This window comes from Oncorhynchus gorbuscha, linkage group LG11, assembly GCF_021184085.1.
Source record: "Oncorhynchus gorbuscha isolate QuinsamMale2020 ecotype Even-year linkage group LG11, OgorEven_v1.0, whole genome shotgun sequence".
NCBI lineage: Eukaryota > Metazoa > Chordata > Actinopteri > Salmoniformes > Salmonidae > Oncorhynchus > Oncorhynchus gorbuscha.
This window is the reverse complement of record NC_060183.1, coordinates 75471135-75487605: the sequence shown is the minus strand read 5'-3', so window position 1 is coordinate 75487605 and position 16471 is coordinate 75471135. Positions and strand designations below refer to the sequence as shown.

General features: G+C 42.4%; 1 protein-coding gene across 1 annotated transcript in view; it reads right to left on the bottom strand.

Moving 5' to 3' along the window:
• Positions 1–493: 493 nt before the first annotated feature.
• ajm1 (apical junction component 1 homolog) overlaps positions 494–16471 on the bottom strand; it is a 30382-nt gene continuing 14404 nt past the window's right edge. The window contains exon 2 of the mRNA XM_046368323.1: positions 494–5994. Within this exon, the coding sequence (XP_046224279.1) occupies positions 2641–5940 (3300 nt within the window). The 5' untranslated portion in view covers positions 5941–5994 and the 3' untranslated portion in view covers positions 494–2640. The remainder of the gene's footprint in view (positions 5995–16471) is intronic.

The following is a 16471-nucleotide window of genomic DNA, read 5'->3' as shown; positions in this document are numbered from 1 at the left end:
GGCATCCCTCACCCATACTCTGGGGACCCTGCCCCCCCCCCCCCCCCCCCCCCACACACACACACATTGTCACATATGGGCCACTGTTGATCAAACGGGTTCACTTCCTTTCATGTACTAATGAGTGGGACTAGTGCCCCCTGCCAGCCTGCACTTAGCTTAACCCTCTACTTGCATTTTTACCTCACTCCCAGTGGCCATCCACTTAGTGATCAGCCACTTGGGGATATCTATGGTAGCTTTGCAGGGGAGCAAGGGTAAATGGTGCAACGGGTAAAAGTGGTAACTGGTTTGCTTGGCATGCTATTGGCTGGTGTGAGACCGAGCTGAAAGGAGCTCTTTATTTTTTCAGTGACTGAAGCGGACACACTTGCACGCACACACATACACAAACTCACAAACAATATTTTAGCCAAAGTGATGTGGCCCATCACACCAGAATCACGTGGTTGTATTTCCACCTAAAAAACAGTCAGAGAGCATTGACCAGTGTTCCCATTCCATTTATTAGATACGTTTATAAATATCACATACTCAGATACATATGATGAAAGTAGAAAAAATACAACAAACAACATTTGCTAAACATTTTTTAATTTGAGGTCTCTTTATTTCCTTGTTTTTAACTTGAATGGCTGACACAATCAAAAATATCAATATTTTTTTCTATAGTATAATAGTTCTCAACCATGTTTAAATATCAAATCATCAAGCAGGTTATTGTATTTTGTCATCATTGAGGTTATGATAAAGCTGAGGAAAAGAAATGCAACGACATGCAGTCAGTTCGTTCTCATTGCATCTGTACACATCCAGTCAGCCAAACAAGTGTATCTGAAATATGTGCTACAGGCTATAAACAATAGTCCTTCCTCAGAAAGTGTTGAGCTATGATATGAATGAACTCTATGTAAACCTGCTGCTGACAGATAGTTGAGCTCAAAAGAGCAGTAGATACTGAACATTGGTTTAAAATAAACTGTAGAATTCATAGAGTAATGAAAAATTGTCAATTTCACGCAGAAACAATATATATGTATGTGAGTCCCTTGTCAAAGAGATCTGTCTAAAATAACATTTTAGATAAATGTTCTCTTTGTAACATGTCCTGGATACTGAGGTTTTGTTCGATATTTTAATCTGCAAACTAAGGCTAAATAAAATTATAATTATGAGACAACATAGCTGTTCATATCCCATTTTCTTTTTGAAGGTTCTCATTCTCATACAAAAAATATCACACACGTAATAAACCTAGTGCAGCACAAATACACAACTAACTTCTTCAAGCATTTAAACTTTACATACCATACAGCTACTGTTGCCAAACCTGGCTCACCTTTTTCTAAGGACAATAACAGTAACAAATCTCGCTCGCTAATTCATATATATTATGCTCTGTAAATTATGTAAAAATAGCAATTTATAAACTAGCTTATGAGAGATTGCATGATTCCACGGTACCAACCATGTCTAAAGTTGATGAATGATTGACTTATTTTACTATTCACAGTGTTTCAAATTGAACAGTACAAGCCAACACCTATTGTGTATAACACACGACTGGTACCATATCAATCATTGAACGTTTATCTTCAAGTCTGTTATTGCTCCAGTAATTCTACCAAGCATACATTAAAGCACCAATGAAATAATGAAACTCACGTCAATAAAACCCCTTTCAGGAATAAGGTAACCATTTACAGCACTACCAATCTAAGCAGTGAGACTTTGAAACCCCTTTCAGGAATAAGGTAACCATTTACAGCACTACCAATCTAAGCAGTGAGACTTTGAAACCCCTTTCTAAGACAATTAGATTAGCACAGCTTTCCTTTTTTTCATTAAACAGTGTCTTTCTGAGCATTCTGAGGAACTAGTAGTTTAAATCCACCCAAAGTATTGTATTTTGTTCATCTCATTCATTTCAATTACATCAAAAACTGTTTATTTTTGTTAGAGTTTAATAAAATATGTGAAATTCTAAAAGAAGGATAGTTATGTCCTGTGGATACTGGATAATATAATATAATATTGTATAATATAATATAAATAGTATTTCTGTATCCTTTTATCAAGCGCAAATAACAGTTTTACTAGAATGTGGAAATGATCCTATTAAGCATTTTCCTTTGCATAGAAAGTATTTGAGTAGCTAAGAAAATAATAAGTTTTAAAATGTTCTGCATTATATGCCACTTCAATCAGATATGAAAAATAGTCATGTTTTACTTAGTCACTTGTTACTTAGCCTCAAATAATGCATTTAGAAATGTTTAATTAATACAAAAAAAAGGTTTTACTACCAAAAGTCCTGCCCCAAAACGAATAATGCAGAATAATAGAATAGAAAATGACCGGTGCACCAATAAATGATTAATGTTGTGAATACATTTACTAAGTGGTGAATTAAGTTCAAAGATTAAAATAAATAAATAATGGAGCCGATTGTACTCATATTCGCATCTGACAGGCAATATTCCAAGAATGAATAATACTGACCACACAGACATGAATATATCTCTTTTGAATAGTAAAATACATATCTACAAACATTTATAATAAATAGGCTTGATATATAGATATGTATAACAATATATATGTATTTCTATACATATATATGTACAACCAAAGGTGCACTTAAATAATGTCATCGAGGAGATGGGGGGTGCCTACCCAGTCCAGTGTTCTGGGCTCAGAAGCAGCCATGATCATGCACATGAACTGCTTACCAGTCCTCTTGTCAATCGGGTAGATGGTTGTGGGGGTGAACCTCCTGTTACGTTCCACAAACTCGCAGAGCTGCTGGTATACCTTTGGATATTCGTGGCGTAGAAAAACTCCTCGAATTCGCAGCTCCCGCTGGATGTTGATGAAGCAGATCTCCCTGGCCTTCCTGCCCTCCTCTCCCTCATTGTCGATGTCAGCCATTCCAGGGGGTGGCGTGAGGATCAACGTCTCCATATCCCTCTCTTTCTTAAGAACCTTACTCTTCTCCGGGCTGTAGGAGGCGAGCGCCACCTTGGCATATTTCCTGACAGTTGGGGCTTGATTCCTTGGTGAAGGTCCGTCAGGCATTTGTTCGCCAACGGCAATGGATACATTCAAGAGGAAACATTCGTTTGGGTCATAGTCCTTGCCTGCCTCCTGGAGCTCCTTGCAATACTCCCCCAGGTTGTCCTTGAAGCCGTCCAGCTCCCGTAGAGACAGGTAAGTCGGGGACATCTGGAGGCTCTCCAGGCCATACTGTAGGAAGTTACCGGACAGCCCTGGGTTTGGGAATCCCAGGAAGAGCACTCCCCTTCCCCGGGAAAGGAAGCCAACTTTGGCAATGCGCGAGAAGGCTTTGTGGACCTCGACAGTCTCCCGGCAGTGCTTGATGATATGGCGGCACACGCTGCCAATTCGGCCATACAGGCAACTCTCTTTGTGAATGTCCCAGTCCTCCCTGCGGCAGTTGCGGGAGCAGTAGTAAGTGTAGCAGCTGTGGCAGGATTTGAAGTAGAGGCAAGCATTGAATAGGGTCTCTGTCCGTCGGCATTTGTTGTTTGAGCACATCATGCTGTCGTCCTCGTCTGGGCTCTGGTCTGGGGAGCACTCGTCTCCACTCCTCAGGGCATCACTGCTGCAGTCCATATCTCGAAGGGCGTCGGGGTTCATTCTAATAGAGGTGGGTTGCTTGTCCAGGGGTGGTTCCTCTGACCCTGCCTTTGAACCTTTTCTAGACAGAGATGCTGCTTCTTCTTCATCGATCAGCTTCTTGAGTTGGTCCAGCAAATCCTCACTTGGCCTCCTAGTGGCAGGGGGTTTGTAGTCAGTAACAAGATCAGCTAGAAGCTCATCAAGTTGCTCCAGGCTTTGCTGTAGAGAGGCGCTGTTGTGCGTCTTTTCTTTGGTAGAGTCCACAGAGCAGGACATAGTGTCTGGCTGAGAAGCTTCTGGAACCACAGCACTTTTAGAGTGCAGAACATCCCAGCTGGCTCTTCGTGCCTCAAATTTGTTAAGGTTGCCTGGTCGAATGTCATTATCAGTGATGGTGATCTCAGGGGCGACGAACCAGAGCTTACTAGAAGTGGTCTTCCCTGACTCCGATGTTGGGCTTTTGTCAATTAGAGAGTTATCAGACAAAGACAAGGCTGCATAACGTCTCGGTGAACTGGAAAGGTTGACAACTACTGGCTGTGGTCTGTCATCTTCGGACGCAGTGCGCTTTGCTTGGGCAATAAGATTCTCATAACTCCGACCCCGCTGAACTGGAATAGGCTGCTCCCTCTCCACACGGGAGTTGAGGATATTATCCCAAGACCTCGAGTAAGGTTTGGAATCGGTGCCGATTCGTGGTGGCTCAATGCATGGGTTAGCATACCATGGCGTTAGCGCTGGCTCTTGCCTAACAGCTCTGGTCGGGGTGACCTGAGAGCCATACGAGGCAGGGTGATGGGTGGAATAACCAGACACCTCAGAGCCGTACCAGTCATCTGGTTGAGGCTGGACGACTCGTGCATGTCGACGTCCCTCTGTATAATATGCCCTTGCTGGAATGTGATGCTCCTGTGAAGGTGTATACATCTCATTCGCGTAATATATCCGCGGGGGAACAGACTGAATTTGATAAGTCCTTAGATCATCTCCATAGAATGTTCTTGCCGGCGGGGTTTGAATGATATATGGCCCTGGTTCACTTGCTGCATAGGCTTTCGGATATGCAGCTTGAACTGGGTATGGGTAAGATTCTACCTCTGTGTAATAGGATCGGGCTGGTACAGTATGCACCACGCGGGTCCTTGGATCCTGTACATACTGCATTTTGGGAGTGAGGTTTTGGCTTGGCATACTATAGCGATCATCCTGATAGTAAGTCCTTGGTTGGGGAGGGGCTGTGGCCACATACCTCCCAGGGTCGTCTGCATAAAATAATTTGGTTGGCACATTGGGGCTGGAATGAGCCCTGCGTTCCCTGCCATAGTAATCACCTGGGGAAGGCATTCTTTGCAGAGGCATCTCCATGGGCTGAATGTAACTATTTGGCATGCTGCGGGAATACTGGTATGCCTGCCCATACTCACCACCAAAAGAGTCAGTGGGAGTTGAGGTCCTTGAGAAGGTGAAATGGCGAGGTACTGTCAGACTCCTGCTTCCTCCACTAGGGTACCTCTGCCAAGGTATGTCAACTCTGGGTGTAGCAGGCTTCCGTCCAGTATTTTGCAAGACAGCCACATCTGGTTTGATGTCCACCCGACACCTGACGTGAGGGCTGGTGGCTGGCTTGTCCGGCCCTCCCTCTTCTACATTCTCAGCAACATAGAGGGGTGAATATCGGCTAGCATCACTCCTCTGTGGCTGGAGCTTGATGGGATGCACCTCATGCATTAGTGCCCTGGTTGCTGCGTAGGAGCACTCCCTACGTGGTGACACCTCTGGTCTCCAGTTAGGGTCCCTAGGTGCCCTCCGGGCCTCCCTACCCCTCCTCCCCATGGAAGGGGACTCCTCAAAGGACACAGGGGTAAGGTTAGTTTGGACTCTGGGGGCACTTTTTGACCTGGTCCTTTTCCTTTGCACTGGAACAACCACCTCACTAGCCATGTCTGAGACCAATGGCTGAGGGGTCAGTCTGTGGTTGAAAATGTCCGGTGCAGAAAAGCGGTATCCCTGCTGGCGGCCCAAGGCATTCCAGGCCATGTCTGGATTAGCAGCATGCCTGTCAGCCCTCCTGTAAGGGTGCTCCATTGAGAATGTGTGGTGTTTAGGGTACTCCAGTGACTTGTAGTCAAAGGTACGGCAGTGCCTCTTGTTATCCTGATTGTTGTCCAGTGTGCTTCGGTTTGGGGAATCACATTGTTCGGGGGGTTGGGAGGACTTGGAGTGCGAAGAAACAGGGAACACTTTTATATCTTTATACACAGTCGATACCAGTATGTCAGGCGGGTCTGTGCGTGTCATCTTAAAGGGACTCTCCTAGTTTTCCCCATCAAGCTGATTTAAGGTTGACGTTCCCTGCAGAGGTAAAAAGAAAGAAACGTGTGTAAGCAAAATTCTTGTTCATGTGTGCAATGTAATATGCATCACACGTATTGAATATACAAATTCATAAAGGATGATTGTCAGAGTAGAGGGTGAAGAGCTTGACGTAAAACGTGGGACCATTATATAGTACACTCACATAGACAAAGAACTGGAATTACCACAGATTGAAAATCTCTACTGGTAAATCAAAGATATCCTCGATCAACATGCATTTGCTGTTGACACTGCATCTAGCCCTAAGGTTAAAATAAAACATTACTCAACACTTTTTGCCCATGGTGTACAGGAGAAGCACACAGAGCTATCTTAATCCTGATCCCCATAGATAGACCGATTAGAGCTCTAGCAAGCAGTCAACACTGTCTATCTAACTGGGCCTTGTTTACGCTAACACACACCCACACAAGCTTCACACTAAATCAACCAGCGTAAATAATTCTGTCAAATCCCCAAATAAGATGAAATGAGTTACGGATGAGTTACAGATGAGTTACGGATGAGTTAAGGATGAGTTACGGATGAGTTAAGGATGAGTTACGGATGAGTTAAGGATGAGTTAAGGATGAGGATGAGTTACGGATGAGTTACGGATGAGTTAAGGATGAGTTACGGATGAGTTACGGATGAGTTACGGATGAGTTACGGATGAGTTAAGGATGAGTTAAGGATGAGTTAAGGATGAGTTACGGATGAGTTACGGATGAGTTACGGATGAGTTAAGGATTGGTTACGGATGAGTTACGGATGAGTTAAGGATGCGTTACGGATGAGTTAAGGATGGGTTACAGATGAGTTACGGATGAGTTACGGATGAGTTAAGGATGTTTGTAAATAGAATGGCAGTTAAAACCCCCCATAGACATAAATAATAAGAGGGTTAGTAAACATTTCTTTATGCATTTTAATCTTAATGTTGTTTGAGTATTGCATAGTAGGTTTGATTCATAACAGGCCTGTAATGACTACGTAATTACTAATATCAAAGCCGTGTGGATGGAACATTAATGGTATCAATGTGTTACATCTGCAACTGTTTTTCCATTATCATAAAGTATTCATATTTTGTGTATAAATGTAGATTGTTTTATAAACTTTTATCTGATCCCCAAATTAATATAAACTGCTGTATATTCCTAAACTTAAAATACTCCATTTCAAAAGATGTAACTTCTCTCACTAAATGTTCCATTTGCACAACTTCATTAAAACATTTTTCTCAACTACTTGTTCTTATCACAGTTGACAGCAGAACAGCAAGAAATGGATTCAAGGCCCAAAATAGTTTCCCTTGAGGCTTTTCACTTCATCTCGTCTTAGCTAAATGTCAAGGGACCAAGCTGCTAACACTGCCAGAGACGGGACAACAATCTCATTTACTAACGACAACAACCATGACATCAAGAGTACACCAAAATTCAAGAACACCATCGATTTACAAACGCCTGAAATAGTACTGAGCTCACTAACATACCTAATCTATCTGACAACAGACAAAGATAATGGATTTATGATTTAATTAAATACTTGGAAGCATAGCATGTTTTAAGGATTTGACCTACAGATAACATTTGCTCCCAGTCAATGGGGGTTTAGTTATATTAGGGGATGTGTAAATACAGGTGTTCCCACAGCTTGGTGCAAAATCCATTTCCTCAGTCTAGACAGATATGCAGTGAAAAATGTGCTGTACGTTCATATGGGCACCTGCAACGTAGCAACACCGCAACAACACCAGCTCTGTGACTCCTATGGGGCCCCAGGTAAGAGAACCAGAAACGGTTACCGCTGCTAAGGTGCATTATTCTACCTAAAGGGCACACGGTTGTTGTGGTATAATGTACATGTTGATTGAGAGACAGCATCTAGATATACCTGAAACGCCTCGCTGGCACATTAAAAAGCATGACACACTATGATACACATGATACACCTATGGTTAAAAGCAGTAATGCTTGATGTAAGGTGAAGACTTATAGAAAGACTAATAGAAGTTGATGGCTAAATGTTAAATAAGACAATACTTGTCATGTACCTCCTATTAATGCCTTCAGCCAAACCACAAGCTGCAACTGTGTTCCTGTGACACACAAGATGAAAAAGAAAACGGGATTAAATTCGCTGTCCTCTGTCTACAATAGAGGGAGGTTAAAACCAAGCCAACCCCCTATCCTTTAAGGGTTAACTGTTTTCAGCATTCATTAAAAACACGCCCAAGTGTTAGGAACAAGAGGCTCGTATTGTTTTGTGTGTCTGGTCCGACCTCAGGGATATGTAAATGAAGACCATCAAGCATCACACCCGTTCCCCACAGGATTATGTTCATCCGTTCCGTGGTGTGTCTCACTTGGCGGCTTCTCATGATCCCTCAAGATCACGTGACCATCATGTGGCCCACAGCACTCAACCTCTGCAAATAAAAATGTCTAAAAACAACCCTATATACATCACACCGATCCACAACGGAATCCCCACGTGATCTTTCATGAATACGGCTGCATGTGTACGTGCCAACGCGGGAAGGGAGATGCATTCTCAGCTCTCGTAACAGGATTATCTCGCCCTGTTTTAAATGGCTCAGCACAACTGGAACATAAAAGTGAATGACAGAGACACGCAGTTGGCAAAGAGAGAGAAATGCACTGTAATAGTATTAGTAGTGACGTCAGTGCTTCCACTAAATTAGTTGCCACCACTGCAATTATTATTTAAAAAAAACATTTAGTTTCTGCTAAGACTCGCTTTTAACATCAGAGTGACAAGTTACAACAAGTTACATATCTTCCTCAGATTCTACCCCCGGACCCCTCCAGGAAGGAGCTAACTAGCGTTAGTGCAATGACTGGAAGCCTATGGTAACTGCTAGCATGCTAGTAGATACCATAGACTTACAGTCATTTTGCTAGCGCTAGTTAACATTGGTTCGCAAAACTACGTCTAACTTCCTTCATACTGGATACAGAGACATAACAATCGTATCCATGAGTTCATCTGACTCTGGGGAACTAAATAAAGGGATTCATTGCCAAAATCCCGATGTATCCCTTTAAGGTCTAGTCATTCGATTACTACTCTATCATAGCACTACTGGGCCTCTCCATCCACCTTTCTCTTCCACGGCACACTACTCTATCATCTACTGGGCCTCTCCATCCACCTTTCTCTTCCACGGCACACTACTCTATCATCTACTGGGCCTCTCCATCCACCTTTCTCTTCCACGGCACACTACTCTATCATCTACTGAGCCTCTCCATCCACCTTTCTCTACCACGGCACACTACTCTATCATCTACTGGGCCTCGCCATCCACCTTTCTCTTCCACGGCACACTACTCTATCATCTACTGGGCCTCTCCATCCACCTTTCTCTTCCACGGCACACTACTCCATCATCTACTGGGCCTCTCCATCCACCTTTCTCTTCCACGGCACACTACTCTATCATCTACTGGGCCTCTCCATCCACCTTTCTCTTCCACGGCACTATGCTTTATTGGGGTCTTCACATCTGACGTGATCGTGTGAATGTGTGTGAATGGTTGCAGGTGCCAGCTGAGCCTACCTGCCCGTACTTCTGCCTGCGCAGATGGACATGAATTATTCAGCTAAGATTCTTCCTGGCTGTGCAGTTCATTCATGAGCAAAATTCCTTACATGGCTCATACAATCGCTACGCTGATCTGGCATGTGCACCGTCCCTATTTGCCAATTATTACAACAAACCTGGTCGTTCCAAAATGCTATTTTGGGAGAGAGAACTAAGTGGTCTGCTGCTGAAAATGTATTCAATGCCATATGGATACATTAAAATGCACCCGCATTGCCACCATGTCTGTACCAAGCTCATGCAGGCAGGTTCTTTGTACAGTATTGTCCCCATATAGCATGTGACACAAACATTTTTGAAAAACAAGCTAACAAACAAACTAAACAGCGAAGATATGAATAAGAGCCTTGTCTCTCAATCTTAAGGGGCCACGTAAAACAACGAGCTTTGGTAAGAAATGCAGTGATGTCACTTTGGTGAACAAACAGTGGTGTGTAAAGCGAACTCAGCAGATGTTCACGTCATTCAGCACATGGAAGGAGAAATAGGCCTATGCATTGTCACAGAGGGCTCTATTTTCACAAACCTAACGCAATGGTCAATCTAAGCGTTGGTGGTAGAGCTATAGGTTCGGGGTGGGGGGTGTCAGAAATATTTGGGCTATTTTCACAACCACAATTGTCGGTGGACTTGCTGGCATTGGTGCAAAAGGGCTTAGTTTTGATAAATAAACAAGTTGGCCAATCAGAACGTGTTTCATCTGAAAATATGTGGTTGCTTCAAGTTGTGTATTTACGGTCTTTTATGTATTGCCTTGGAATCAACTCCAATTCCAATGTCAGGCCGTTATAGTTTGTTAAATAGCTTACAGAAACGAAATAACAACTTGTTTTAAATATCACACTTGCAGGTACCATCATTTCTCCATGTGGGCATTTAATATTCAAACAACAGACGATGGAGGGTTTTAAGCACATCCAAACATTTCACAGTAGCTGGACAAGGATCCAATACAAAGAGAAAAGGAGAATGTCCAATCACTGTTGCACTGCTCCCAAATATGTTTCAAGAACATAATGGCAACCATTTTACAGATCAGATCCCATTCACACAACTCCAGAAGTTGATGTGTACACGTGCCACGGACGTCGTCACCATAAAACCAAGGTGAATCATTCTAATATGTTTGGTTGTAATAAATTAAAACAAACAAATCTTATATTTATTTTTGTACAACAATAAATACATGTGAAATGTAATGATATCATAACATGGCCATTGCTGATGAACCAGCCTTGATTATAGTAGGACTGGGGTAAAGGCAGCTGTTTCTAAATAGGAATTATACAAGCACCAAAAGCATATTATGCCATGTGCATATGGGCAGTGTGTGTCTAGACTGGTTAAGCTGCGTTACCAATGTCAAAATTCAAAATGTTCTTAAGGACACACCTCAAATAGGTCCACCCCTCCTATCTGAGAACAAACGAGCTGCTATTAGACAGGTAAATTACCAATCCTTGCGCAACTTTTTGAAAATAGCAGATCGCTGTCTTTAATTGGTCGAAAATGCAAACTAATGTGCGTTTGACACTTGCGCCTCGTTAACACCAGCTGAAAATACAGACCAGAATGGACGCGCTTAGGACTAGGTTTAAATGGTCTCTTCCACAACTTGCTGAACCCAGCTGTGTGCTACTACAGTATGTGAAGACACTAGAAGCACTTACAGTGCCTTGCGAAAGTATTCGGCCCCCTTGAACTTAACCTTTTACCACATTTCAGGCTTCAAACATAAAGATATAAAACTGTATATTTTTGTGAAGAATCAACAACAAGTGGGACACAATCATGAAGTGGAACGACATTTATTGGATATTTCAAACTTTTTTAACAAATTAAAAACTGGATATGTTTATTTTTGAACCATTCCATTGTAGATTTTGCTTTATGTTATGGATCAATGTCTTGTTGGAAGACAAATCTCCGTCCCAGTCGCAGGTCTTTTGCAGACTCCATCAGGTTTTCTTCCAGAATGGTCCTGTATTTGGCTCCATCCATCTTCCCATCAATTTTAACCATCTTCCCTGTCCCTGCTGAAGAAAAGCAGGCCCAAACCATGATGCTGCCACCACCATGTTTGACAGTGGGGATGGTGTGTTCAGGGTGATGAGCTGTGTTGCTTTTACGCCAAACATAACATTTTGCATTGTTGCCAAAAAGTTCAATTTTGGTTTCATCTGACCAGAGCACCTTCTTCCACATGTTTGGTGTGTCTCCCAGGTGGCTTGTGGCAAACTTTAAACAACACTTTTTATGGATATCTTTAAGAAATGGCTTTTTTCTTGCCACTCTTCCATAAAGGCCAGATTTGTGCAATATACAACTGATTGTTGTCCTATGGACAGAGTCTCCCACCTCAGCTGTAGATCTCTGCAGTTCATCCAGAGTGATCATGGGCCTCTTGGCTGCATCTCTGATCAGTCTTCTCCTTGTATGAGCTGAAAGTTTAGAGAGACGGCCAGGTCTTGGTAGATTTGCAGTGGTCTGATACTCCTTCCATTTCAATATTATCGCTTGCACAGTGCTCCTTGGGATGTTTAAAGCTCGGGAAATATTTTTGTATCCAAATCCGGCTTTAAACTTCTTCACAACAGTATCTCGGACCTGCCTGGTGTGTTCCTTGTTCTTCATGATGCTCTCTGCGCTTTTAACGGACCTCTGAGACAATCACAGTGCAGGTGCATTTATACGGAGACTTGATTACACACAGGTGGATTGTATTTATCATCATTAGTCATTTAGGTCAACATAGGATCATTCAGAGATCCTCACTGAACTTCTGGAGAGAGTTTGCTGCACTGAAAGTAAAGGGGCTGAATAATTTTGCACGCCCAATTTTTCAGTTTTTGATTTGTTAAAAAAGTTTGAAATATCCAATAAATGTCGTTCCACTTCATGATTGTGTCCCACTTGTTGTTGATTCTTCACAAAAAAATACAGTTGTATATCTTTATGTTTGAAGCCGGAAATGTGGCAAAAGGTTGCAAAGTTCAAGGGGGCCGAATACTTTCGCAAGGCACTGTAAGTCACCAAGAGGCATCACGTTCCTGTTGAAAGGCAATGGCCGTTACGATTCAAAGCCAGGGAGTCAAATCAATGGCTCCAATGAAAGCCCCTTATCCATCTGAATGTGTAACACTTAAAGACTAGTGCACTTGGAGCATTCAGTTTCCCTAAGCATTTCCCCTGCCAACCATAGTATTACGGCCTTCACCTGTTTCTGTATTCAACCATTCATTCAAATCTAATAGACACTGATGAGCTGCTGTTTAACAGATCTGGAAAGATAAAGTGGTATGAGTGACACGCATTGTAGCAACTCTCCCCCCCCAATTTTAAAGATACAAATATTTTCATATACTGTATCTTGGCCAAATTTAGACTTAGCAGCCTGCATTTTGAACAAGACGTCAGCTGTGATTTCATGAATATGAGAACAGAATGTAAGAAACTTAACCTCGAAAAAATGTCCAAACAAAGTCAACCCCACCACTTGACAGTTACTTACAGAGCTGCCTCTTCCTATAGTAGACATTGCGCTGTGCGTAGGGCCAAGAGCCCCCCCTTTTGGAGGGGGAACTGTTGAATTAGAAAAGTTGAATACACAAGGTGCCATTTTGAAATGTGGTAGTGCATCAGCAGTTTCCCACTTGTTATGTCAGTCACTCAACTAGCTATGTCAAAAAAAATACAAAAATAAGTTAGTCTAGCCAGCTATCTAAACCTTGGCCTAATTATCACCAAATTACCCATCAGGCATGCAGGGCAGGTGTTCAGGGTCCCTGACCTGCAGGGGGCCCCCATTGATTTTGTTAGTCACTTGCACACAGATATCATATGAACATGGCATAAGTCGAGGCAAACTGTGTTTTTTTAAAGGCAACATTTTCTCCTCTAGAAAATGTGCAACATTGTCTTTACACACCATGGCAAAATGTGTAGAATTACAGGTAATTCATTTTAACACTGCAAAAAAACGCTAGAAGTGGGCGGCACTGACTACTTACTATGACAATGGTGAGATAGCAGCGGATAGCTAATTGTGGGATCATAAATCATCCATCATCACTTCCTCATCCACATGTTTCTGTCTGGTGCCACTGTGTTGCCTATTAAATCATATGCAGCCTTGCATACTGTCTAACCTCTTTCTGCCAAATGAGCTGAGTGTCAAAGTAATAGGTCAGCTCCATGAAAGACCTGGCGCTCCAGCAATTCCTGTGTAACCCGCCCATTTGTAAGAAATGTGGCCAGCCTTGTGAATGGCATATAGAACCCAAGCCCTGCTCACAATTACAACATACTGTCTATATACGTGCGATGACCTGGACCTTCACTGTGTACAAAACAGTGAGGGCACAATAAGGACTAGCAGTACTTCCTCGTCGTATGGGAATTTGCAATTCTATGCAATTCTATTTTGTGGGAATCGTTTGAAAGAAGCAAAAAACAAGTGAGTGGTGCAACGGGATGTTTTGTGAGGACACTATTGGAGTCCCATCAGTGGAAGGCTGATAAGTGCCTTTCCAATGTCCTCCTATTATTGGCTCCCTCCTGTCAGATCTTTCATAGGACCATCTGGCCATGCTGAGCTGCCTGGTGACCAATCACAGCCACTCCACACCTCCCTCTAACACCACACCCTTAACCTCATCTGACCTCTTGCCTGACTCAGGGGACCACCTGGGACTTCTTCTTCACCACACACAACATTCTCAAATGCACATTAGCAGACACTTTACCTCATAGTAATTTACAGTAGTGAGTGCATACATTGTCTCCTGTGGGAATTGAACCCACAACCTTGGCATTTGTAAGTACCATGTGTTACCAACTGAGCCACATCAGAGTAACAACACAACTAAACCTTTGTTTACCTAATAACACCTGGGGCTTTTTCAGTGGCATACAACTTTCCAGAGCTTTGCAGATACTGGGAAAAGGAAATCTCCCTCCAACATTACACAGACTGTAATGAGACATGTTTTTCATTCAGTGGCTTTCATCAAAACTCCTGAGTGTCTGAGCTTCTGACCATGGTAACACCGCAAGATGTAGTGTAGTGTGGAGTATTCCCTTTCCACGGAGACTTCTTTGCACCTGCTACTTCTCTAGCAGGTGTGCAGAGAATTATGCAGATCTGAATGTAGGCTAATGTATGGAGGTGAGACACTTCTTCATTCTAAATGACAGTGAAGCATGTCTGTTCTACACCATGTATTTCTCTATATGATCTTTCTGTGACATCGTGCCCTCAAGAATAGTCCCTCCTGGCCTCATGTAATGTCAATGAGCTTGGCCCTTCACAGCTACAGTATGACTGTCTTGTCAAGTTGTGAGTTGGAGAAGTACTTCTGTCTTGATGTGTAACATCTTCCAGCTGCTTGTCATTCTGCTTAGCCATCTCACATGCAATATTACAACACATGATGTTACGTTGACTGTAGTCCACATACAGAGTGGACAAACTGCTTGCTGAGGAGCAGAGAGAGCCTTTCTGAAAAGGTACCACTCGATCACGAAACAGTTTTAGATGAGCTAGGCTCATATATAGGATAGGGGAAATGTTCAATCACTAGAGCTTAATATGTCACTTAACTGCGACAGCTGTCCAGGGGCAGTCACTCTAAAGTGTATTGGTGTAGCATGATTTGTAATCGAAAAGACATCTGCTGTCTCCACCCTCCCCCCCCCCCCAACATGCAAGGCTACTATCATTCTGAAGTCTTATTTTTTTTTAGATTATATATTATTAATGATCCAATATTGTGCATTTTATCACAATTTCCCCCACATTTTCATTAATGTAACAGTCCAAAATAGTTAAAAACAAATAAATGTTTTATATTTTAAAACATTGCTCCCCTAATGAAAAGGCCTGAGTTAAACATAACAAAGAAAATAGAAATATTTCAAATGAAATTCTATTAAAATGAAATCAGACTTTTTTTCTTCCAAATTTGAGCTTTTTTTAGCCATTTCAGTAATGAGAAGCCAAGTGGGGTGAAGAATAATGAGAGAATAATAACCAAATTCTGAAGGCATATAAATTAATAAACTAACTTAGCTTCTACTACTCCACTAGACGATGCATCATGGGTAAATAAAACTTTATTTAAAACTGATTGGTTTTTACAGGAACTTGAAAAAGTATTACGTTAATGACATACATGTCCACAGAAACTGTGTTTGATTATAATAAATATTATAGTTTAAGGAAAACTTCAACTGTTGTACAATTTATGTGATTTATGGACAAACTACATCAACATGTTTTGTGTTTCATGAGAATCACCCACATAGAGATCTCCTGATAGAGAACTTTTAGCTTGGAGTAGAGATGCACTATTATAAGCAGTACATCAACCTCAACCCCCTTATCACCTTTGTTAGTGAATGAATGCGTCAGAACAGCAATGCAACGCATTCATCACCTCTTCGTCTTGTCTTCATCACAAGAGCTACAGCTTTGTGTCACCGCTGGCTGGGTAACAACAGATGGGAATGAGTGATCAACGTTGAGTTTGGGGCTAAGCATGCAGAGGACACACTGGATGGTCTTTCTACGAAAGGTTCTGTTGGGACGTCATTCGTGGCCTAGCAGTCCAGTTTACCATGCATTGCCAAAGGCCTCTCTCTCTCTTTCACTCTCTCTTTCCATCACCATATCCCTGTCTTTCTCTCTTTATCTATCCCCCCCATCTCATTCCCCAGTTGCCCCATTTTCATAGCCCCTAACCGGTCTCGTTAATTCCATCGCAATCAGACACTCTGACAGCATTCTATCTGCCCTGTCGGAGGCTCGTCCATTGAAAGGATTTCAATGGCCAATTTAAG